Consider the following 23847-nt stretch of genomic DNA (forward strand, 5'->3'; position numbering starts at 1 on the left):
GGATCAAGGCCTCAAATGCCAGAGCATCAAGACCACAGGAGCACGGGCATGCAGCAGATATCAGCAGGACAGTGGGGAGACTCACCCTAGAGATGTGCGTCAGATTCTGTTTAGGGAGAAGGGGGAAAGAACAGAAAGGAACTGGTTCTGAAGAAGTCCCAGAGCAGCAGTGGCTGTCCCTCCCCCACCCCCAGTTGGCCAGAGCAGGAACTGAACACCCCACCCTGGAGCTAAAGGCCTAGGCAGAGAGAGTGGGCCGAGTGGAAAGAAAACAGACCTGAGGTCCACAGGGAGTACTCAGGAGCCCAGGCCTCCTGACCTTTCATCTGGAAGCCCAAGGGCCTTCTGGTGGGCACTGCAGCCTCAGGTTGTAACCCAGCTCCCAGTGGAGTCCAACCCACTCAACTCCTCCTGGCCACGCTCCCTTGGCCACAGCCGGCTCTGCCTGAGGGGATCAGGGTACAGCTTCCCAAGCCCTGACCCCCACCTGCCGTTCCTGCCACACACACCCTCACAGGAGCCAGACTCTCCCCTTCTCCAGGGATGGGCGCAGCGAGACCCCCAGGACCTCCCCCAGAGACTGGTTCCAGGCCCTTCTCTTTTCGACACTCCAGTCCACATTCCTTTGTTCTCTGTGGGCTCTGCTGGCAACAATTCCACATTTCCAATTTTACTCCTGAAGCCAACAGGTGCCCCCTTCAGAGCCTGAGGAGCCCCCACTGTGGCAGTCCTGGCCCCTCCCCACGTCTGGAGCCCCTGGGCAAGATTGCCCTTCTTAGTCCTGTGGTGGGACCTCAGAAACCATCTGCTGGGCTCCTGGGGACAGAAGTTCTGAAAGACCTAGACCTGACCCTCCACACACCACTGCCCACGGACAGCCCTCCCTAAGACAGGGAGCCAGCAGGGCCTCCCCTGTCTAGTCCTTGCCTTTCTGCAGGGCCAAGAAGCCCATACTCAGCCAACTCCAGGCAGTCATAGTGGAGAGGAGGCTCTGACCAGCACACAGCCCATTTTCACTCATGTTAGAACTGCTGGGCCACTAAGGTCATCCCCTTTGGGGCGTAGAACATTGGGAACCTCTGCCTTATGAATATCCCAAACATAAACCAAAATGTCGTGTCTCTGTGTCCCAGAGGCTGCAGTGTGAGACCCTGCCAGAACCTGCCCCTTCCCTTCCCCAGGACCTTCACTCTGAGTCCACTGAACTGGATCTGATCAGCCCAGCTGCCAACCTCAGGAGAGTTCTCTAAGGCTGTCCAGCACTTCTCGTAAGCCATGCCTCCCTGGCTGCCCCTTCCAGGCCCACGGGGTAATCCAGGAGAATCTCATAATGCAGCTACACCTGCACAGTCCCTGCACCACACGGGCCATGGCCCGGGTCCAGCACCAGCACAGGCCATGCCCTCAGCGGTCGGCATCAACACCTCTCTTGTCCAGTTGATGCTCCAGGTCCCGTGAGAGGTCCCACAGCTGGGTTCGCACCGGACGCCAGTCAGACTTGCACTGCCTCTGCAAGCCCTCGGGCCTCCCTTCCTCCTGCGACCGAGCCTCCTGGGGTTTTCCCTTCTGCATGAAGGACATTGCTTGCTGTTTCCTTAACCGGAAGTTGATGGTGGCAAACCTTAGAGTTTCTCTAAAATGTTTCTGTTCAACCTTTTTTTTGGGGGGGCGGGGGGACACTGTAGTTTGCGACAGTCTCACTAAATTGCTGGGATTGAACTTGCCATCCTCCTGCCTCAGCTTCCGGAGCTGGGACTGCAAGTGCTCGCCACCCCACCCTGCCTGGAGAATGTTTCTGCTGGGTTTTGACTTCCCTCACTGTTGGCCTACTCTAGGCAGCGTGAGTCTCCCACGATCTGCTGGTCGGTACTTCTGCTGAAAGGCCAGTGTCCCTGCACTGCTGGGCCCTAAAAGTGGAAGGTCTCTGGCAGCTTCTTATATCCCCTTGGTTTTGGCCTCAGCTCTTACATCCTGGGCTGATGGGATTCTGCTGTCTTCCTGGTTGGGCCTCTGCAGCACCCCCTGACCCGTGGCCTGGGTCTTGAGCAGTCAGTTACCACCACAGTTCCCTTCCTCGCTGCTGGAACACCGCAGCCCTGTTTCTGCTCCGCTCTGCCTCGTTTCCAGGTGGGGAAACTGAGTTGGATCTTCTCCCGGTGTTTGTTCTGTAGTCTCCCCTATTTTTCTGTTTAGTGTTAATTTAACCTGTGCTCTATCTTCTAGTTCTTCTTCTTTTTAGGTGTAAACTGCAGTTAAACCAACCCATTACATTTTTGACCCATTTGTTGAGATATGGCTTACATACAATAAAACAGATCAATTTAAATTGTGTGATTCGGGCTGGGGATGTGGCTCAAGTGGTAGCACGCTCGCCTGGCATGCGTGCGGCCTGGGTTCGGTCCTCAGCACCACATACAAACAAAGATGTTGTGTCCCCGAGAACTAAAAAAATAAATAAATAAATAAATATTGAAATTTTCTCTCTCTCTCCCTCTCTGTCTTTCTCACTCTCTCTTTAAAAAAATAAAATAAAAATAAAAATAAATAAATAAATTGTGTGATTCAACAAGTTTTGAGTAAGTCTTCTTGAGGTACTTATGGATTTTTTCAATATTTCCAGGTTGAAAAATGTAAAATATAATATTTGCATATTTTTCTCCTAGGTCAACTGTTTTCGATGCATTTGGTTTTTTATTTATTTATTTTTTTGGTGGGACTGGAACTGGGGGTGGAACCCAGGGGTTCTTACCCACTGAGGCATATCCCCAGCCCTTTAAAAAATACATTTTGTTTAGAGACAGGGTCTTGCTGAGTTGCTTAGGGTCTCACTAGGTTGGTCTTGCGATCCTCCTGCCTCAGCCTCCTGAGCCAGGGATCACAGGGGTGTGCGTGGTGCCTCTGTATCTTATTCTTTATTTGTGACAGTATCACTGTTTTCTGTTTTAGTTTTCAGAGCCATTTTGGATACAGACATCACGACCCTTCACCTGTAAACACGGGAGCATGATCTGGAAAGAACTAGAGCAGTCCATCCACAGCCCTGAACAGAGCCTTTGAGGCTGGCATTTCAGAGCCCCCATGGCACACACTCCCAGGGGTGAACTGTCCAGTGAGGCCCTGTGCGGCCACCCGTGCCTCACTGGGGACCTGTCTCAGCACATGCATCAAGGACTTTGTGGCCCCACGTTTCTGCAGGTACCTGCTTTTCTCCTAGCAGATGGCTGGGCGGCAGGTCATTTAATTCACACAGGGTGGAGGTGATCCAGGGTGGACTTCAGTCCCTGCCAGGCCAGTTCTCTTCTGTTCACCTTTGCTTTAACGTAGGGCCCTTGCCCCAGCTCTGACTTCTGTCCTGGGGTTCCCGTGAAGCTGCCCAAGCTCCACGCAGCTTCTTCTCATACCCGCTCCGGAGCTGGAGCCCGGGTGCGAACCTTGCCTTGCTGGCCACGCTGGAGTCCCCTCCCCAGGCCGGCGTTGTCGGATCCCTGCTTGTGAGCCCTGCCTCACTTGGGTCTTCACCTGGGTTCCTGGCTGCCAGCTCAGTTCTTTGATGCTCGTGAGTCTGTTTTACAGTTTCACACTTTCAGCCCCGCGTCCAGGTGGGCTGCCTGCTGCAGTTCCCTCTCCGCTCTCCGCCTCTTTCAGGCCTTTCAGTTTTTTTAATTTTTGTATTTTATTTTCCTCCCTTGATGTTTTGGAATTTATACATTGTTTTTTTCTCTTTTAAATGGCTAATTATGACATCTTATCTTGAAGTTTTAAGAGGATCCAGTGTTAAAAATATGTTAACCTCCTCCTGCCAAATTAAAAAAAAAGTTCCCAGAACTTTGATCCCTCCTTCCGATTCAGGCTGCTGCTGTCTGGGTATTCTGTTTCTAATCCTTCCTTCCTTCCTTCCATTGTTTTATACAATGTTCCCTTGGATTGCTACATGTATCAGGCTACTCTTGTGGGGAACCTTTCATGCTGCAGAACCTGCCTCAGAAATACCCTGGGTACAGGCATCTTGGGGAAACTGCCAGTGTTCTTCCATCTCCAAGTATATTGATCCAACCCATCCCCCCATTAGTCCATTTTATGTTACTACAATGAAATACCCAAAGCTCAGTAGCTTTATAAAGAAAAGAGGTTTATTTAGCTCCTATATTTGGAGGCTGTGAAGCAGCATGACACTGGCTCTGGTGAGAGCCCCCTGGCAGATGGCAGGGATGCCTGTGGGAATGAGAGATCACATCTCAAGACAAGAAGCTAGAGACATTGGGATCCCACAATCCCTGGGGAGGGCCGCACCCCAGCATCTAGGATCCACCTCTGCAAGGTCCCACCTCCCACATCACCACCCTGAGGGTCAAGCTCCCAGCTCCTGGACCACGGGGTGGTGAGCTGCATTGTGCCCCAGCACCCCACTCCTGTGGTTCTCCCACGGTCCTGGCTTCCTGCCCCCACTGCCCCTGTCTCCTTCGCAGCTGTCAGTCAATGGCCTTCCTCTGCAGGTGACCTGAACTTTTCTTCTGGTTCCTCTTAGAATCTTGCTGTGACCTTTCTTGGTTTCCAGTTCTGTTACAATAGGTCCAGGTGAGAGTCACCTCTTATGGTTTCTGCCCGGCACATGTACTTTCTGCTTCACAGGCTTAAGTTTCACACGAGTTACTGCTTAGCTTTTTTCCCCCAGTACCAGGGATTGAACCCAGGGGTGCGTTACCCCTGACCTACACCCCAGTCACTGTCGTCGTCGTCCTCCTCCTCCTTCTTTTTTTTTTTGAGATGGATCTTGCTAAATTTCTGAGGCTGGCCTAGAACTTGCAATCCTGCCTCAGCTTCCCAAGTGCTAGGAACACAGGCCTGTGTGGGTGACGCTCTACCTGGCATCTGCCCAGGACTCTGGTGGGACGCCTCTCTTCTTCTCCATGCTCTCAAAGTGTCCGCCACCGTCTCGGTTCCTCTCTGCCTCTAGGTCAGCTCTCCAGACCTGTCTGCCCAGTAGGCCTGCCCCAGCTGTGCCCTGAGCTCCCTGCTCCTTCCCAGCACCTGCTCTGCCCCATGTCCCTTTTCTCCATCAGTCTTCCCTTTACAGCTGTCCTGGTGACCCAAGATCCAGAATCACCGTCCAGAACTGTGACCTGGCTGGCTCCAGGGATGCGCTCCTGCTGTCGGGGAAGGGGGCAGGGAGGGTTTTCACCTGTCATGAAACCTGCCTGCTGAACTGCCTGCTGCTATATCCTACCTGCTTGTGCCCAAACTTCAGACCTTAAGCTTTACACACCTCTGAGCTCACCTCCCCAGGACATCAGCTGTCCATTGGAAGCACCCACCTGACTGCTCAAAGACAGCGCGGCCTCTGGCCACACCTGTTCCGTGCGCTCTGAATCCTTCTCACCCCCACCTCCAATCCCTCAGGCCTCGAGTGGGCCAGTCCTGAGTGTAGCCAGGCCCTGACCACTTCACGCAGCCCCTGCGCTGCTCCAGGACCCAGTCGCTCTTGGGCCACCCGCCGAGCATTACTGAGAAGCTCTCCCAAGGCCACCACCCTCACAGCAATGCGGGGTCGCACTACCGGGTTCCGCAGGGACACAGGGGACCTGCGTAGTGCACCAGGAAGAGGGCCTCCAGCCGCCGCCCCTCCAGGCCGCGAGGCCCCGCCCTCGGCCTCTGCCGCGGCGGTCACGTGGGTGTCCCCCGCAGGCAGAACGGCTGGTCTGACCCTCTGGTCCTGCAGGTGGGGAGCGCCGGCGCCTGCGGCCATGAGCCCCCGCGCCGCGCGGCTCGCGGTCCTGGCCACCCTCCTGGCCACCGCCCTGGCCGAGGCCCCGCACCTGGTGCGCGTGGACGCGGCGCGCACGCTGCGGCCCCTGCGGCACTTCTGGAGGAGCACCGGCTTCTGGTGAGCCACCCGCGCGGACAGCTGAGGCCCGGGAGGCCCCCCAGAGCAGGGCGCCCACCTTGCTGCTGAGGCCCCCTGTCGCATCTGGGGAAACCCTCGGGCTCACTGCCCTTCACACTGTGGGCCCTAGGGAGTCAGGACCCACCAAGCTACTTCCTCTGTGGCTCAGGTGGGGGTCTTCTCTCCTCTCCCCTCCACTCCAAGTTTGGGGTGTATGGGGCTTTACTGAATGGGTACTCTCCGTGCTGGATAGCTGGGGCCAGCCCTGAGCTTTCCCTGTGGCCAGGAGTCTGAAGAGTCCTGGTGGGTACTTAGGCTGGGGGCTCAGGATGCCCTCTTCCTGGCTCCCCAAAAGGGCAGCCCAGCGGTTTGGGGGCTGACTCCCACCCCTGGGTGATACCAGCACCCTCCTTGGAGAGCTGAGACCCTTCCCTGTCTGACAGGGCGAGGGTCCTGTGGGAGCTCCCAGCCCACCAGGACAAGACACTTGGCATTCCTGGTGGAGGGGTCATTAGGCACCATGTCTACTGGGCGGGCCTGGGTGAACACAGAGTGCCTTGTCCTATCCCCAGTCCCCCACTGCCACATGAGCAGGCTGCCCACTACGACCTCAGCTGGGACCAGCAGCTCAACCTGGCCTACGTGGGTGCTGTCCCTCATGGTGGCATCAAGCAAGTCCGGACACATTGGCTGCTGGACCTCATCACAGCCAGGTGGGTGATGCTGGGGCAGGCATACTGGGCTGCTGGCCAGAGCCCACCTGACAGAGACACTGGAGAGGTAGGCCTGGTCTTATGGGCCAGCTGTGGAGGACAGTGCAGGGCAGCAGGGAATGGCATCATGGGGAACAGAGCCTCCACTGGGGAAGGCAGGAGGGGGACATCCTGGCTGGTAATGCTGGAAGCCCACTGTGTGCCCAGAGGCCCTGGATCCCTGGAAGGGGCATAGCTGGGTTCTCCCTGGAAGTCACTTTGGAGGTTAGTATCTGGCTGCATTTGCTGCACCTGGTTCTTGTGTGAGGACAGGTGCTCCAGGCTGTGTGGCCATTGGCAGAGCTGTGCAGGGACAGTGCACCTGGGGGCTGACCAAGGTTGCTCTCCCATCTTGTCCCTGACACTGAACCGGCTATGCAAGTCTTGGCCAGAGGTGAGCACCAGGTGTGAGGAGCACTTGGGTATGGTGGCCTTCCAGAAATAGGCCCTGGTGCCCCTGGTCCCTTGTCCAGCTCCTCCCTGTGAGGCAGGGGCTGGGTAGGCCCAGGGATGGGGTGTCCTTTTGACTCCTCGAAGGCCACACCATTTGTGGGAATCTGTTCAAATCAAACAGTGACATAGAGTGTCAGACTGGGCATGGTCTCTCAGAGTCTGGGCCGAGGGACCGTGTATGTTGCTGGCACCAGGGTGGCAGCACAGGTTTTAGACGAAGCATGTGGGGTTCTCATGTGTGTTCGAGTGCTGCCCTTTCCCTTTTCAGTTGAGGTTCCCTGGCTTCTCCGTGGCAGAGGTGGCCCAAAATTGCATCCTTGGGTGACTCTAGCCCTTGGCAGGCTCCTGGAGAAGGAGCTCGGTGATGGCTGATGGGGGGAGTGGATGCCAGAAGACCCTGGCCCTGCTAGAGGGCAGAGTCAGGAACCACGAGCTCCCCACGGCGGGCACGGGCGGCCTCCACAGCGCTGTGCACGCTGGGGAACAGCTGCTCATCCTCGGGGCCCTGGTCCTCACCGAGGAAGCCCCCTCTCTTCAGAGCATCCCTCACTGAGGGGTTGCAACAGGCCAGGAGCAGGGTGACCCCTAGGGCCCGATAATCACCGCGCAGGTCCTTCAGTGTGGCCATGCCCGCCACATCCAGGAAGAGCAGTGGGGCACAGTCAATGACCACCGTGTGGAAGCCAGTCACCATGGGCACCAGCCTGGCCCTGCTGGTCATTGAACCCAGGTCCTTGCCATCAACTGGCTCTCCCTCTCCAACCCCCATCTCTGAGCCTGGCTCCCTCCTTGTGGCAGCTGAGCGCCCCGCATCCAGCCCAGTAAGGCTGTAGAGTGACCGCAGGAAGAAGTCCTTGTTGGCATAGTAGAGTGGCCCTGCAAAGCGGAACACCTGCACCCCAGGCTGAGGCACAAGGCCCTCGAACTCCATGGCATCCTCGTAGAAGGCCGAGTCCCCAATGCGGGCCAGCAGGGCCGCCCGAGGGCGCTGTGTGCGGCCTGCCAGGCTGAGCAGCGAGAGGAGCACCCCAGCGAGCAGCCCGGCCTCAGTGGTGACCAGCACGCAGGTGGCCGCAGTAGCCACCCACACCAGCGCATCTGCTGGGCTCAGCCGCCACAGCCGTGGGAGGCCCCTCACCTTGCGCAGAGCTCCCCGCAGGCTGACGACGATGATGCAGGCCAACACACTCCGCTGCAGGTCCCAGAACAGTGGGGCCAGCACCAGCAGCACCAGCAGCACCACAGCAGCACTGACCACACTGGAGAGCTGTGTCCGGCAGCCGGTGGCTGTCTTCACCAGGCTCTTGGAGAGCGCTGCGCTGGTGGCAAAGCAGTGGAAGAAGGCGGGCAGCACGTTGCAGCAGCCCACAGCCAGGAGCTCCTGGTTGGCGCGGACGGAGTAGCCATGGCTGCGGGCAAACATCTCCGCCAGCGAGATGGAGAAGGCCGAGCCCACCAGGGCCAGGGACACTGCGTCCAGCGCCACACGTTGCATCAACCTGGGGTCTGGTGCCTGTGGGGCCACAAAGCCAGTGGGGATGTCGCCCGCCACGCTGGAGCCAAAGCGCCTGTGGAGCTGCCCAAAGTGGGAGACCAGTGTGGCCACCACGATGACCAGCAGCTCCGTGGGCAGCGGTACCTTCAGGCGGTGCCGGCAGCGGTCTGAAAGTTCTTTAGCGGCTAGAAGCACTGCCAGGCACACGGCGCTGGTGGCCACGTCACACAGGTTGGCCTGCGCCAGGCTGCGCAGCAGGCTCAGCCACGTGCTGATCACCATGCCTGGGCCCTGGTGCCGGGGCACCCGCACGCCCAGCATGTGCCTGAGCTGCGAGGTCAGGATCGTCACGGAGGCCCCCATGGCAAAGCCGTCGAGCAAGGGCTGAGAGAGGTAGGTGGACACGAAGCCCAGCCTAAGGACGCCCATGAGGACCTGTGGACAGAGTGCAGTCAGCACGGAAGGCCGCAGGCAGAGACCTCGCTGCCTATCTGCGGCTGGCGCAGCCTGTGACCTGCTTGCTTCCAGAGTGGGACCCTCCTTTGGCCCCTGTGATCTGGACAGGCGCACGCCAGCAGACCTGACACACGTGGTGTTGCGTGTCAACAGGTGACTGTGGGTGTCATGTCTCACCTCCTGCTACTGGAACTAGACTTGTTCAGGGGTCACGGCTCTGGTGTCAGAAGGCAGCCCCTTCCTTCTGTGTCCTGCCCAGGCACAGCCCGCCCCCTCCCAGGCAGGGAAGGGACCACAGGAGGGACCAGGCAGACAGCCTGGGAAGGGGCAAATGGGGGTGGGGAGGCCATGGGAAGCATCTCCACCCAAGCTCACCTGGGACAGGAGACCCAGGAGGCCGTGAGGCTGCGGCCCAGCTGTCTCAGCTACAGCCAGGCTTGGCCCAGCAGCCCTACTCACACTGCCACTGGCCAGGCCAGCTGCTCATGCCCCTCCTGTCTGCATCCACAGCCTCTGGGGTCCTAGGCATGGGTCACCCTGTGTGCCCACCTCTGCCCTTGCCTTGCCCTCTAGGAGGCCCTGGCCTCAAGGCGAGGGAACCTCTCTGGTCCTGACCTGCACTTCCCCATGGCCTTCCATGGTGGTGGGCAGCAAGCCCCTGAGCAGGAGCAGCTGAACCAGCCAGCCCTGCCTCCCATGCAGCTCCTCACCTGGTAGATGCCAGCCACCAGCGTGAGGGCGGTTGCGACACGGATGGCGTGGCAGTCCCGCCCGCAGCCTGGTGGCCCCAGCACCAGGGAGGTGGTGGAGCTGTTGAGGGTGCTGCTGTTGCCCTGAGGCCCCAGGCCATCCTGGGAGGGGTCGAAGCCAGCCAGCTGGAGCTCGCGGTCCACAACCTGCCCCACCATGAGGCACAGGAGGCTGAAGATGCCCACATTGACGTGGCGTGAGGTGCCCATGAGGAAGTAGATGAGGTTGGCAAAGAAGGATGTGTACAGGCTGTAGATGGGCTGCAGCCCGGCCAGCAGGGAGTAGGCAATGGCCTGTGGCACCAGGATGATGCCGATGACCAAGCCCGACATGACGTCGCCCGCCAGATCCTCCCGCGGACGGTACTCACGCAGCCAGCGTGTGGCGGGCACCAGGCTCTGCACCAGCGCCCAGGCTCGTGGCACACTGCAGGTGCAGCTCCGCCACAGCCTGGCCTTCAGCCTCTCCAGTAGACCCTTCTGCGCAGGGGGCTGCCGGCGGACTAGCACCAGCCCCCTGCCCTGCTGCGGGGACTCAGGGGCTGCCTCCATCCTGCAGCACCTGGCACCGCAGACCAACCTGCAAGGGAGAGTCGAAGTGGTCAGGGCCTTCGTCCCCTCATGGATCCAGGAGCCAGCGCCCAGCTGGTGCTGCGGGTCCACTGGGCAGAGGGCAGGGGTTGCCTGCCAACAGCAGGCCCTGGATGGAGGGATGCTGGGCCTCAGCTCCCACACCCTGTTTCTGGAGAGATGTGGGCAACAAGCCACGTGCCTCCTGTGAGCCGGATGATCTCGGAAATTGCCCAGAGACGTTCTGTCCAGGCTTGCCTGGCCTGTGGGCTCTGCAGTTCCTGCCCGAAATCCACCCCAAAGCATCCTGAAGGTCCTCCCCAAGGGAGAGGGAAAGGGCCTCCACCTGCACACACAGGCCTCAGGCCCAAGGGTGTCAGCAGCAGATGTGGCTCAGCTGCCCTTGCTACTTCCCTTGGTCCATGGTTTGTGAAAAGCCCTGCTGTCCACCCCATACTCTCACCCAGACCATCACCACTCTACAGTGGACAACACAGAATAGTGAGGCAGAGGGCCTCATGGATGCCAGGGACCCAGATCTGTGCCTCTCTCACGTGTCTCTCCAACAGCCGCCCCCCAGGGTCAGAGAAAGTGCTTAGTGATCCCACCAGGCCAGCTGGGACCGAGTTGAGGCAGCTGGCATCTGTCTCCCTGCCCAGCCAGCATGCCACTCTGCAAACAGCTGGCCTGGCCATCCCTGCACCTTCTGACCTGCCTGGGTGAGCGAAAGGGCAGGGTGTCAGGGGCGGAGCTTAGAGGCCACACTGACCACAGTTGCGACCTTGGGCCTGTCCTCCTCAGGCTCCAAAGTACCTGTTTTCAAAATCCCCTTCTTGGCAATCTTAAGCAAATACTCTCTGGCCCTCAGAGCCCAGGGCACCAAGGCACCTGTGAGGAGCCACTGCTATGGCTGGCCCTGGGCACAGGTGCCTGCCGCCTCTGGGGAGAGTGGGGAGGTGGTCCTAGCCTGGTAGGCCACACGGTCCCCAGCAGCAGTGAGAGCAGTGAGCCCTTCCTCCCAAGCCCCTGCCACAGGGGTCTCTGGCTCTCGGTGCTCACGCAGGTGCCTAGGGCCCAGGCATACAGAACGGGACTGCAAATGCTCCTGTCTTACCCCCCAGTCTCTCAAGGAAACTGCGGGAGCCAAGCCTCCCTGCTCCTTCCTGGCTGTCCAGTGCCTCTGCCGTGGCAGGTGGTCGGGCGCAGGGATGCTTCTTACCTGGTGGTGCCCACAGGCTTGGTGGCCCTCAGAATATGGAGGGGCTGAGGCCTGCTGGCCGGCTGGCCCTCCAAGCCCTCTGGGACGGCAGGTCTGAGGCTGACCTGTGAAAAGCACTGTGTGTGTCGGACCTGCAGTTCAATTATTTACCCCAAAGAGAGCTGAGTCATGGGTTTCCCCCGGCCAGTGCTACCTGAGTGCTGATCCAGTGAGCCAATCCCGAGAGTCAGACAGTAATCGGAGCCTCACACATAATCATAGTTGTAGGGGCCTCCAGTGACCACCACCTTCCTGGGGGCAGCCACCCTGCTGGGAGGGGTGGGATGAGTGGCTAGAGCAGGGTGCCCAGTGTCTCAGACCTGGCCAGAGGTGAGCACAGCACCCCTGGCGGGTGGGGAGGCAAGGCCCCTATCCAGTTGCTAGATGTTATCCATTCTGTCGGGAAGCCTGGCCTGGTCCAAGCTGGAACAGGGGAGGCACAACAGCCAACTGGGCACAGTGTGACCATGTCCCCAACCTCTGTCCAGGGTCCCTGTGAGGAAACCAGACCCAGGCTGCTGGTGTGTGCACACATGTGCTCCTATGAAAGGTGTGCCTTCTTGCCCTTGCCAGAGGGGGTCCTGGGTTGGCCCTGAACCCACCCAATGTGTGACTGTGGGTGGGCTCCTGGTCCCCATGCAGCTCACCCTCTCCTCTGAAGCAGGGTGGGACCAACAGCACCTGCTTTGTAGGGCTGGTCTGAAGATAAGTGGCCCCTTAGAAGGGATTAAACCAAGTACTCAGAGTGTGGCCCAAAGTGAAGGAACTAAGGTGGGTGGCTGTCTCTAGAGTGACTTTTCAGAACCCTAGGCCCCATCTGGATAGGAGTGGGCTTGTGGGGACGTCGCGATGTGTCAGGAGGCTTGGCTCCCTTCTGGGGCTGCGGGGGCTAGGTGCTCTTCCATCCTGCAGGGAGGCCCCACAGACTGGTGGCTCCTCCCGTGGGACTGGGAGGTCCAGTTGGCCTGGCCTGCTGTGCCTGCGTGGCTCTGGGCCCCGTGAAGCCACCAGCTCTCTCTCTTCCCCACATGTCTTGTAAAGCCAGCTGGGACCCTGGGCTCCTCCCCCAGGAGGAGACAGTAAGATGTTGAGGTGGGGAGCAGAGCTCCAGAGGGAGGCAGCTCCCAGCCAGACCACCCTGGAACCTTGTCCTGCCAGCCAAGCTCTGCTTCCTGATGCCATGGGCCTGGCCAGGGAAGACCAGCAGCCCTGTCTGGGGACTAAGTGGGTGTGGAATTAGGTGGGTGGAAGGAAGCCTGAGTGGGAGATGAGGTTAAGCTGGATACCCACCTTTGTTACCATAGCCCCCACCCATGCCCTCTCCAGATCTGATCCTGGGACCCTGCCCAGGACCCCACCATCTCCCCTGGCTCTGCTGGGCCTCGGCAGGGGCTGGGCCTTCCTCCTCCTGGACCCCAGGCCTGAGGGGCCCACTGTTTGCCCAGTGGTTGGGAGTGTGGCTTCCAGTGGGTCTGGTGGGGGTGAATTGCAGCCTGCCTTCTGAGGCAGATAAGGGACCCTTCTGCTGTCCAGAAGGCAGTGCTGGGCGTCATAAAACTCTCATCTGCCCAGTTACCCATGGAGGGGCAGTGAAGAACTACCCAGGAGACCACCAGGGCTGAGTCACGTTCCTGGGGTCTCCCTGGAGTTGGCAGGATGGATCCTGGGTCCACAGGACAAGGTGGGGGGTGTCACCTGGGCAGTACAGAGCAGTGTAGGGGCAGCCCCTTCCCCCTCTGTGGTCTGGCTGACAGGTTTCCGGGCTCCCGGTGCCCCGCCTGGTACGGGTGTCTCCGCAGGGGAGATGCAACTGTGGTCACACCCCAGGCGAGAAAATAGTAGGACCCTTGGGACTTAGGGCTCCCAGCCCCCAGCCGGGGTTTCTCTGTGTTGAGGTGAGGACCACTCCCCATCCGCAGCGCGCCCATGAGACATAGGCTCCCTCGCTCTCTGCTGGGCCCACTCAGGGCAGCGACTTGTGGTCCGGCGCCTTCAGTCCGCCGGGACCCCGCTGCACGCCTATCTCGTCCAGTGCGGCCGCGTGATTTCCTTCGTTTTATCCTTTAAGCGTGCAGCGGGGTTCAGAAGACCCCAGCTGGGCAGAGATGCAGGTCCTCCCCGCCTTGGGCGGCCTCTTTCCCACGCCGGGAGCGCGGCCCGGCTCCGCCCCGTTCCCCACCCTCAGGGCGCGCGGCCGCTGCCCACCCTGCGCGTCTCTCCCACGCTGCCATCCCGCCCTCGGGCTGCCATCCCACCCTCAGCGGAGGCGCGGGCGGACGAGCTCACTGCCCTGACCCCCGCCGCACGCGCGGCCCCGCCCGCTCATCGACCCCCGCTGCATGCAACCCCTGCAGGCCGCCCACCCCCAGAACGCGCGTCCCGGCCCGCTCCCCCCTCCACCGTGCGGACGCCCCCGTGCATGCGCGCCCCCGTGCACGCTTCCCCGGCCGTGTCACCTCGCGCACCCGCCTAGCCCACCCGGGCCCGCCCGCCGTCACCCCAGCGGCGGGCACTCACCGCGCCGCAGCGGCTGCGTTCTAGCGGCGCACGCGCTCGGGCCAGGGGCGGGGGCCTGGGGCCCAACAGGCACCAGCGCGGTGAATGGGCCCTTGTGAGGCTCGGCGCGGTCCCGCGGGGCCTGGCCCTGTAGAGGGGCCTCTCGCTTCCTGGCCTCAGCTGGCTGTGGCCCTGTGTGCTTTTTGGATCCTGGCGGCTCTGCAGGGGAGTTTTGGGTGGACCTCACCATTCTCCGGCCTATTCCCTTCCCGAGTCTAGGCCTCTGGAATCCTGTCACAGTGGGGGCTGAGGCAGAGGGAGACTGACCCTCCGAAAGTGGGGCCACAGGACAGGCCCCTGGGGTTGGGTCTGGGGCAGCCGCTGGGGACATCTTGGCATCCTGCATCCCTGGCTACTAGGGCCATTAGACCCTCCGGCCCGTCCCTGGAGTGGGCGCTAGGTGGGGTTATGGCCGCAGAGATCTGCAGAGAAAACGGGAGCCTGTGACTGTGTCCCCTCATTACCTCCAGGACTTTGGAACCGGTCTATCAGCGACCGCGCATTTAATCTTTATCCAAGTGCTTGTAACGTTTCATTTATTTGCTACTGACTGTGCCCCTTGTCTGAGGGCGCTGAGGTGGAGTGGGCGTAGCCTTCCGGGCGTCAGCAGATCCAGCAGAGGGAGCCCCAGGAGCTAGGCCTGTGGACCAAGGACTGGGCCCAGGCTCTGCTCCAGGGTGTGCGGGAGGGGGGAAGGATATGTGGAACCTGAAGAAGGGGTGCTGTCCCCACCTGCTGGGCAGGGGTCATCATAAGCTGTGACTCATCTGTGGTCAAGCCAGACTGCACTGTCTACCATGGTGACCTCACCTGCCTGCCATCCCATCCCAGACAAATCAGAGCTGTCTTGCAGGTCCTCTGGGGGCACATGTCCTTGGACCTGGATCCTAACCCTAACCCTTGGACCTTGGCTAGAGGGCTGCAGTGGGCTCCCAGTGGGAGGTCTAGTGCCTGGGTTGGGCAGTGGCAGACCTTGGCTGGCTCTCCTAACTCTTTACTGAGCAGGCCTCAGCTGGCCCCAGACCCATGAGCACCAGCACCCTTACCTAGCCCCCCTCAGGCGGCCAGTTTCCCACCACCAAACCCAGACCAGTTTCCTGCAGGCTCATCCTGCTCTTCCAAGCTGCTGTGAGAAACCTCACCCCACCCACTCCCTGGAAGCCCATGAGCTCTAGCCCCTTCCCATGAGCTTCCAAGGCACTGCCCAGCTGTGCTGGGAGCCCCTGCAGCCCTCTAGCCAGTCTCTGGCTCCTGCTCTGACTCCAATTCACTGCCACAGGGACCCTTCCAAAATGTCCCTGTGATGCTCTGCTCAGAACTCTGCAAGGGCTCTACTTCAGTCAGTCAATGTCCCATCCTCACATGGGCACAAGACCCCCCAAAACACACCTTGTTCATTCTGCCTGAACCCTTCCATGAGCTCATGCCTACCTCAGGGCCTTTGCATGTGTGTACATCACTGGCGTGTCCTGTCACCTGGCAGGCCTTTGATGTTACTCTGAGAGGTCCTTTCTCTTGACCCTTTGCCCCCTTTGCTCCCACTCCTGTCACATCCCCTCCAACAAACATCTGACAGCCTATTAAAGATCCACGTGGTTGTCTGATGATACCTGTCCCTCTTGAATCTGAGCCCTGTGGGAGTCCGTCTGGACTGAGGGTGTGGGGAGACCCTCCACCTTCCTGACCTGCCTGTTCAGTTGCTTCTTGGGAGGATGGGAGGGTGGTGAGGGTGCCAAATGTGGGGCCCTTGCCTCCAGGAGGTGCCGAGACCACGTTCTGCCTGGCCCTGTACCAGTCCTCTGCTCCAGGCCAGCCATCCTCAGGACGCCCCCCCCCCCCCCGTCCTGTTGTGTGGCTCCTGCCGACTTCCTGCCCCTCCACCCCAGGCTCCCATTTTTGAAAGTCTTGGACACATGAGGACTCTGGTTGGTACCAGGCTGTGGGTGACTGACAGGCTTCCACAGTGTTGGTGTTCCAGAGGGACAGGCATGGGCACCCTGGAGCCACGTTCAGCCTGGCACCTTATCGTTCTCTCCCTGCCTGGGAGCGGCAGTGGTTCCAGCCCAGGGCTGCCAGATGCATGGCTGTCCCCAGCACCTCCTCTCCTTCAGCAAGGGGCCGGCCGGGCAGGGCCTGAGCTACAACTTCACCCACCTGGACGGGTATCTGGACCTCCTCCAAGAGAACCAGCTGCTGCCCGGTGAGCAGGGGCAAGCCCCCTGCAGACACCCTGGGTCCTCCCTGGCAGTGGTGGCCTGGGCTGCCTTGGGACTGGGTGGGCTGCTGGAACTATGCAGGCAGTGGGGCAGCTGCCTGCTGTGTCTTAGGCTTTGAGCTGATGGGAAGCCCTTCAGGACGCTTCAGTGACTTTGAGGACAAGCTGCAGGTGGTGAAGTGGAGGGACCTGGTCTCTCTCCTGGCCAGGAGATACATAGGTGTGTGGGAGGGCATGCCCTGGGGCCCTGAGGCTCTCCTTCCCCTTCACCCAGGCCCCCTCCTATCACGGCTCCTGGGCTTCCTGGGGTGGGGGCTCACCTTCAGTCACTCCAGATCTCCAGTCCTGGGGACCCCTGGGAGGCGGGGGGCACTCATGCCCTCTGGATGGAGGTGGACACTCTGCAGGTAGGTACGGACTAGCGCAGGTTTCTAAGTGGAACTTCGAGACATGGAATGAGCCAGACCACAAGGATTTTGACAATGTGTCCATGACCACTCAAGGTGTGTGGCTTGCTGCGGTCCCACCATGTGGGGTGGGCTTGAGGGGGGCCCTGTGCCCACAGACCCTCCTGATCCCTGGACCCACGGGCTGCAGGCTTCCTGAACTACTATGATGCCTGCTCTGAGGGTCTGAGGGCTGCCAGCCCTGCCCTACGGCTGGGTGGCCCCGGTGACTCCTTCCACCCGCCCCCGCGGTCCCCACTCTGCTGGAGCCTCCTGGGGCACTGTGCCAATGGCACCAACTTCTTCACTGGCGAGGTGGGCGTGCGTCTGGACTACATCTCCCTGCACAAGAAGGTGTGTGCTGTGCCCAGTCCCGCTCAGCCAGGCTCGCCAGCTGCGGTGCTGAGGCCGGTGCTGCTGCAGGGCAACGGCAGCTCCATCGGCATCCTGGAGCAGGAGGTGGCCACCGTGCAGCAGATCCAGCAGCTCTTCCCCACGTTCAAGGACACCCCCATCTACAACGATGAGGCAGACCCGCTGGTGGGCTGGTCACAGCCACAGCCGTGGAGGGCCGACGTGACCTACGCAGCCATGGTGGTGAAGGTGGGCCCACCCTGTAGCTGCTGAGTCCACCAGGCCGGCCAGCTGAGCTTCCAGGGTGGGGTGAGCAGGTGGCCCTCCACGACCTTGCTGTCCTGGGCCCCCGCAGGTCATCGCCCAGCACCAGAATCTGCTGGTCTCCAACGCCAGCTCCCCAGTCCACTATGCTCTCCTGAGCAATGACAACGCCTTCCTGAGCTACCACCCGCACCCCTTCTCCCAGCGCACGCTGACCGCCCGCTTCCAGGTGAACAACACCCACCCCCCCCACGTGCAGCTGCTGCGCAAGCCAGTTCTCACAGCCATGGGGCTGCTGGCCCTGCTGGGTAAGTCTCCTTGTTGCTCCTGTGTGTGTTCGGTCAGACCTGCCCCTGGCATGTTCCCTCTGAGATGGGGAAGGCCAGAGAAGGCCCTGAGCCCCTGACCCAGGCTTTACCTAGTCAGGGTATCTTCCAGGGCCAGGAGTATCCTGTACAAAGAACCTGAGGTATGGGAAGCACACTTCCTGCTGTGCCTATGTCTTGGGGCTTAGTCCTCCTAAATTTCTGCCCCCATCCCCTCTGGTTCTATGGCCGAGAGGTGTGAGGAGGAGCACATGGTGGGAAGGCAGGTGGAGGGCAGCTACCCCACATGGTGACAGACCCACACCCCCACCGTGGGCCCTGTAGATGGAGAGCAGCTCTGGGCAGAGGTGTCCCGACACAGGGTGGTGCTGGACAGCAACCACACAGTGGGCGTCCTGGCCAGTGCCCACCACCCTAAGGGCCCCACTGACACCTGGCGTGCCACCATGCTGGTCTATGCAAGCGATGACACCCGCGCCCACCCCAACCGCAGCATCCGTGTGACACTGCGCTTGTACGGGGTTCCTCCCCTCCCAGGTGAGTGGTGCCCAGCAAGGGCAGGCTGGAGGGGGTGGGGCAGGTGAGATGAGCCCCAGTGTCCTGCCCCGCAGGGCTCCTCTACGTCACATACCACCTGGACAACCGTCTCTGCAGCCCCCACAGCGAGTGGCAGCGCATGGGCCGGCCGGTCTTCCCCTCCGCGGAGCAGTTCCGCCGCATGCGCTTAGCTGAGGTTTGTGGGCCCTGGGTGTCGCCGAGACCTGTGGTCAGGGGGGCTTCTCTCACCTGGGCCCCTCTGTTGTCCTCAGGACCCTGTGGTTGCAGAGCCACGCCCCTTCCCGGTCGGCAGCAGCCTGACGCTGCATCCTGAGCTTGCGCTGCCTTCGCTCCTTCTGGTGCACGTGTGTGCGCGCCCCGAGAAGCCTCCTGGCCAGGCAAGTGACACCCCTGCCCCGCCAGCAGCTGCCCACTCCCTCCACACCCTGCCATAGCCCCCCTCTCTCCCCGCAGGTCACCCGCCTCCGTGTCCTGCCCTTGACCCGAGGGCAGCTGGCTCTGGTCTGGTCGGATGAGCGTGTGGGCTCCAAGTGCGTGACTGGGCCACTGCCCCTCCTCAGTGTTGCCCTGCAGAGGCCCACCTGGTCTTCCCCCTGCAGAGCTCCCAATGCCCTCCACAAGGCTGACCCAAAGGCCTGTCCTCTGCCCTTCAACGGCCCCCATCGCACATGCGCTCCCCTGCACACAGCCACCCTGGACCACTCACCTGTCTTGGAGAGCTGGCTGGGCCCCTGCAGGGGACACTGAGAGCCATAGCTGGGCCGTTGTCCTCTCCCCTCAGCTACTGTGGCCTGTCCCTGTAGGAAGAATGCCCAGGGTGCTGGACTGGGGAGATGCCAGTAAGGGGCTGGAGGGTTGTGGACACAGCCTGCCCTGCCCACTCAGACCTCAGGGGCCACCCTGACCCCAACCCCCCAGGTGCCTGTGGACTTATGAGGTCCAGTTCTCCCCGGATGGTGAGGCATACACCCCGGTCAGCAGGAGGCCATCCACTTTTAACCTCTTTGTGTTCAGCCCAGGTACACCTAACACCCACTGCCCTGGGTTTCAGCACACCCCTGGGTGCAGTGGGGCAGGGGGTTTGGGGGACTCAGGGTGGGTTCAGGTGGACACATGCTCAATAACACATGTACCTTTATGTCTCCAGACACAGCTGTTGTTTCTGGCTCCTACCGCGTGCGAGCACTGGACTATTGGGCCCGGCCGGGCCCCTTCTCCAACCCCGTACCATACCTGGAGGTCCCTGCCTCATGAGGGACCCATGAGCCTGGTGAACTGCTGGCTGGTCATAGGGTGCCAGCTCCTTTTGTCTCCCACCTCACAGTTTAAAGAGCCTTTCTACATCACAGTGATGGGTCAGCTTCTGGATGGACACTGGGTCAAGTGGGGACTGGCACCAGGGAAAGAGGACAGGGCTGGTGGAGAGCAGGTGGAGCCTGGCCTTTGCCTGCCTCCTCCCAACAAGGACCCCACCCCGCCAGGTGGAGCTGCTGGTGAGGGCTACCAGGTGGAGATACCTGTCCTGCCCACCAGGGGTCCCTGGTGTCCCCCTGGCGAGGAGCCCCCACTCCTGCTCCCAGCATTCCTCCTCATTCTGCAGAACGGGGCACTGAGGCTACTCCAAGGAGGAGTATCTGCAGGGCACCATGGTGGAGGGTGGGACAGGGCATCCCTGCCCATGCCAGACTGTGGTCAGCAGCAGGAAAGACTGCTGTCTCCACCTCCCCAGGTCCTCTGGGCCCAGGAAGAAATGAGTGAGGACACTCAGGTGGGGGCAGCTGCCGAGCAGAGGGGCACCAGCAGGTCCAGACAGAAGGCTGCAAAGAAAAGCCACCGTCCAGGAGCAGTGCGCTCCACTGAGGGACGTGGCCCCAGCCCCAGCCCCTCTCCCATGCCCACTATGGCTGTCTTTGGCTGAGAGACTGTCATCAGTGGAGGACAGAGGCATGGGAGCCAGCATGTCTTCTGGGGTTGTCCTGTAGCTAAGTGCAGAGCTCGCGTCCAGGCTGATGGAGGGCTCAGCAGTGCTCCTTCCCTAGCCAGGTCCCATGGCCAGCCATGCCTGGGGTCGCTGTGTCCCCACCCTCCAGCCTTCTTGACATGTCGCCTTTGGCCCTTGCTTTTGGGGCTCAGGTTTCAAGCTATGCCAAGAGCCAGGGGTGTCCATGCTGTCCCTGTTACCATGGCCACTGCATCTAGGCAGAAGCCTAGTATCTGACACTATGTTTGTGAGGGTCACAGCGGAGTGGATGCCCTGGGACAAATGTGGGCATTTCTGAGGGCACAGGCCCTTGCCTGTCCTGGCAGCCCACGCACTGTCTTCCCAGGCCTGCCAGTCCCCAGCCTCCTTCCTCTCTGGGTCTGGCCAACAGTCAGCCTTTTGGATGCTGCTGTTGGAGAGCCAAACTTGGGTGGGGTATGCCCTTTCCCAGGGCCAGGCCCAGTGGGCTAGGACACAGCCTCTGTCCCCTTCTGGGTGGCCTGCTGGACACAGCGCTGTAAGCCACTTCTGCACGCGTGCCTTTCCTCCCGCAGCAGTGGGAGGGCATGTGAAGCCCAGGCTTCTTGTGGGAGAGGCGGGGTTTAGAGTGTCCAAAGGCTCCACCTGCCCACGTGTGGCACATCACAGTGCACATGTGTGCCCTCGGCTTGCGCTGCCCTTTGGGCTAAGTGGAGACTGGTGTTGGGGCTTCACCAGGGCTCAGTGGTGAATCCAGAGCTGCTTTCCAGGGGGACTTCATGGGACAGGAGAAAGTAGCCTGCACTAGGAGGTAGAGTCTGGATTGCTGGCAGTTCTCAGTCTGCTGGCTGCGTTGGCCTGAGGGCCACCTGTCCAGCAGTGTCGCAGGCTAGGCCATGGAGCCTTTTCCTGCCAGCATTACCTGTTGTCCAGGAGGTGGTGAGGGTGGGATGTGAAACTAGGTACACAGGGGCACCCAGAACCAGAGCCCCCCAGGCCTTGCCTGTGAGAGGTGGAGCAAGGCACAGGGACGTCTAAGTGGGCTATCCTGGACTCCCCAGGCTGCTGGGTGCTGACAGACCCCTGAGCTCCCACCCTGTGGGACGCACATGTTCCTGAGGCAGGGAGGGTGTGTGCAGTCTCCTGCCCCAGGTCCAGCCAGCATCGCCCTGATCCGGTTGGGTGCACTCTGGCGGGAGAGTGGCACAGAGGCTCCTGCTAGGCAAGGACAGAGGAGCATCTGCCTGTGACAACTGCAGGCCAGGGCCTTAGGCACTGCGATCCTCCAGTCTTCAACCACCGCCCGGCCAGCTGGGGCCCACTGGAGGCCCCACTCTGCCTCCTGAACCAGCGCAGGCCCGGCCAGAGTGTCCACAAGCCCACAGCCTCCACACAGGGCTGCTGCAGATGCCCTGCCCCACTCTGAGCCCCGAGTCACATGGTCTCTGGGAGGGGACTGAGTGGTTCAGGCCTCTCTTCCAGGCAGTCACTACTACACCGTGGCTTAAGCCAGAGACTACTTCCAGGTCCTCCTCGGGGACCCGCCTGTCCACCCGGCTCCAGGTACAGGGATCTGCTCAGGTGGGAGGCCTCGGAGCCATGGGGGCATCAGGGTCCCAGCATTACCAGCTGCCATCAGTCATTCTAGGGACCTCTCATGTCTCCCGTGGTCTCCAAGCCACAGGCCCCTGAAGGCATATCACTCTGGAAGTGCTGGTGTCCTGTCCAAGTCAGGAGGACTCGGCCCTCTGTCAGGCTCTGGTGCTGCTGGTCCTGGGGCATGACAGCGGCCCTGAAGTGCAGGACTCTGGCCTCCTGCCCCTTGCTGTTCCAGGTGCTCAGGTCGGCACAGGCTGGAGGCCTGCACTGCTCAGGTGGCGAGGCGGTGGTCCTCCACCTGCAGAGCCACAAGGCTCCTGAGCGCCCCAAGGCCTGGCACCTACTCCCTTTCTGTAACCCTCTCTCCCGGCCTTACTGGGGGCAGAGGAGGGATGGCACCCTCCTCAGGTGGCTGCCTGGGGACAGACAAGCTCTCTCCTGGGGTTGCCCCCCTTTCCTGAAGGTGAGCAGGTCCAGCCTTAAGCTGGGTGCCACCTGGCAGCACAGATGGCCCTGGAGCCCCAGTCTTCAGCTGCCCCTTCCCACTCCACTTCTTCTTTCTTGGGGAGTCCTCCCGTTGCCAGGGCAACCATTCCTCTACCTGCACTTCCTCCAGCACCACTGATAACTGAGGCTGGTCTCCTGCAGGGTGGCCCTGGCCTCACACCCAGAGCCACCTGGCCTGAGAGCCCCCTTCGTAGGTCCTGGGTTGCTCGTGATTCCAGGCCCAGCTAGGCGGAGAGGGCCAGGGAGGAGCTAAGCTGGCCTGGAGCAGCCTGGGCATGGGTGTGCCCACCTCCCTGCATGGCTCACCAGGACCGGCTGGGACTGTGGGTGGGGTCTCACTCTGGCATGGCAGCCCTGCAGGGCTGCCCTCGAGGGAACACCCTCCCAGGGCTGCGGAGGCCTGGGTGCAGCCCCAGGTCTGCATATCATCCTTTTCCTTGGCCCTCAGCCAGGGCCACCAGGACAAGGCCTGTGCTGCCCTCTCAGGGTGACCCCAGGCAGCCCAGCCCCAGGTTGGAGCTTCCCTGCACCTTCTGTTGGGGTGTCCCACCTGGTGGACACCTGTAGGATATTCCCAGAGACCCCACAGGGCCCAGGTGGGCAGTGCACACCCCCCTGCAGCAGCCCAGGTGGGGAAGGCAACAGCAGGAGTGGTGGGCAGCACTGGACCTGTGCCTGGGGGCCTCTTGCTGCCCATTCCTTTGTGGCACGTAGTATGTAGCCCGGAGGATTCATTATCCTAAAGCTGAACACCACGGCCCCAGGAGCAGGGCCTGTGGGGTCACAGAGGCTTGTGGATGGGCCTTGACCACCTGGGCTGCTGAGTCGGGGTGTGCATTCCCCAGACAACAGAAACACTCTAGGCAGCACCCTTGCCAGTGGCCATGGTGGGAATAGGCCTGGGCAGGCCAGGAGTCTCCAGGTGGGAGACCTGAAAAATGTACCACCCGTCAGCCCCCAAGCCAGTGTCCTCTCTGGTCTCAGGCAGAGATTCAGCTCAGGCCAGGGTACCCGTCTTCCGGGGCTCGGGGCTGAGCCCAGAGCTGGTAGGGTCTGTTCAATCTGCTGTCCTGTCCAGTAGCCTAGAACACACCCTGACCAGTCGTGAGGCAGGTCTGGTGTCACACACACAGCCCTGTGGGTAAGACTGATCAGAGAGTCCTGTCCTGGGCAGCCAGGCTGCCAACACAGAGCAGCAGAGACTCATGGCCTCAGAGACCGACATCAACCACCCCCAGCTGTGGAGGCTGGACATCCGGCTGAGGAAGCAATATTGGGCCCTGCAAGGCCCACCTCACAGCCTGTGGATGGTGCCCCGTCCCTCTTCATGTCTCTTCCTCTTCTCATCCCACGGGGGCTAGGGCTCGGCACAGAGCTGGGGGACACAGACTCTCAGCCACACGGGGCTCTGGGACAGGGCCCTGAAGCGCTAGGCCTCTGATGGGGGC

The 23847-nt window shown here is 61.0% G+C and overlaps 2 protein-coding genes across 7 annotated transcripts; one reads left to right on the top strand and one right to left on the bottom strand.

The window, feature by feature from the left end:
• The first annotated feature begins 5660 nt into the window (after positions 1-5660).
• Idua (alpha-L-iduronidase) lies at positions 5661-19681 on the top strand. Of its 6 annotated transcripts, XM_076864305.2 has the most exons (14): positions 5661-5881; positions 6454-6594; positions 16282-16370; positions 16498-16605; positions 16793-16888; positions 16983-17185; positions 17255-17434; positions 17541-17757; positions 18100-18312; positions 18387-18508; positions 18585-18710; positions 18787-18863; positions 19252-19352; positions 19481-19681. In XM_076864305.2, exons 1-14 carry the CDS (start codon positions 5742-5744, stop codon positions 19585-19587), a joined length of 1920 nt encoding a protein of 639 aa, XP_076720420.1. In that variant the 5' UTR covers positions 5661-5741; the 3' UTR covers positions 19588-19681. The 6 variants fall into 6 exon arrangements, with proteins under 6 accessions (XP_076720420.1, XP_076720418.1, XP_076720419.1 ...); XM_076864303.2 differs by having other exon boundaries at positions 16983-17434; XM_076864304.2 differs by lacking the exons at positions 19252-19352; positions 19481-19681 and having other exon boundaries at positions 18787-19245.
• Positions 7445-10341, bottom strand: Slc26a1 (solute carrier family 26 member 1). The gene is made up of 2 exons (XM_076864969.2): positions 9748-10341; positions 7445-9016 (listed from the first exon to the last, which is right to left on the bottom strand). The coding sequence occupies exons 1-2, from the start codon at positions 10336-10338 to the stop codon at positions 7493-7495; spliced, it is 2115 nt and encodes a 704-aa protein (XP_076721084.2). The 5' UTR covers positions 10339-10341; the 3' UTR covers positions 7445-7492.
• Positions 19682-23847: the final 4166 nt, after the last annotated feature.

The sequence above is a fragment of the Callospermophilus lateralis genome, chromosome 8 (assembly GCF_048772815.1).
Source record: "Callospermophilus lateralis isolate mCalLat2 chromosome 8, mCalLat2.hap1, whole genome shotgun sequence".
NCBI classification, from domain to species: Eukaryota; Metazoa; Chordata; class Mammalia; order Rodentia; family Sciuridae; genus Callospermophilus; species Callospermophilus lateralis.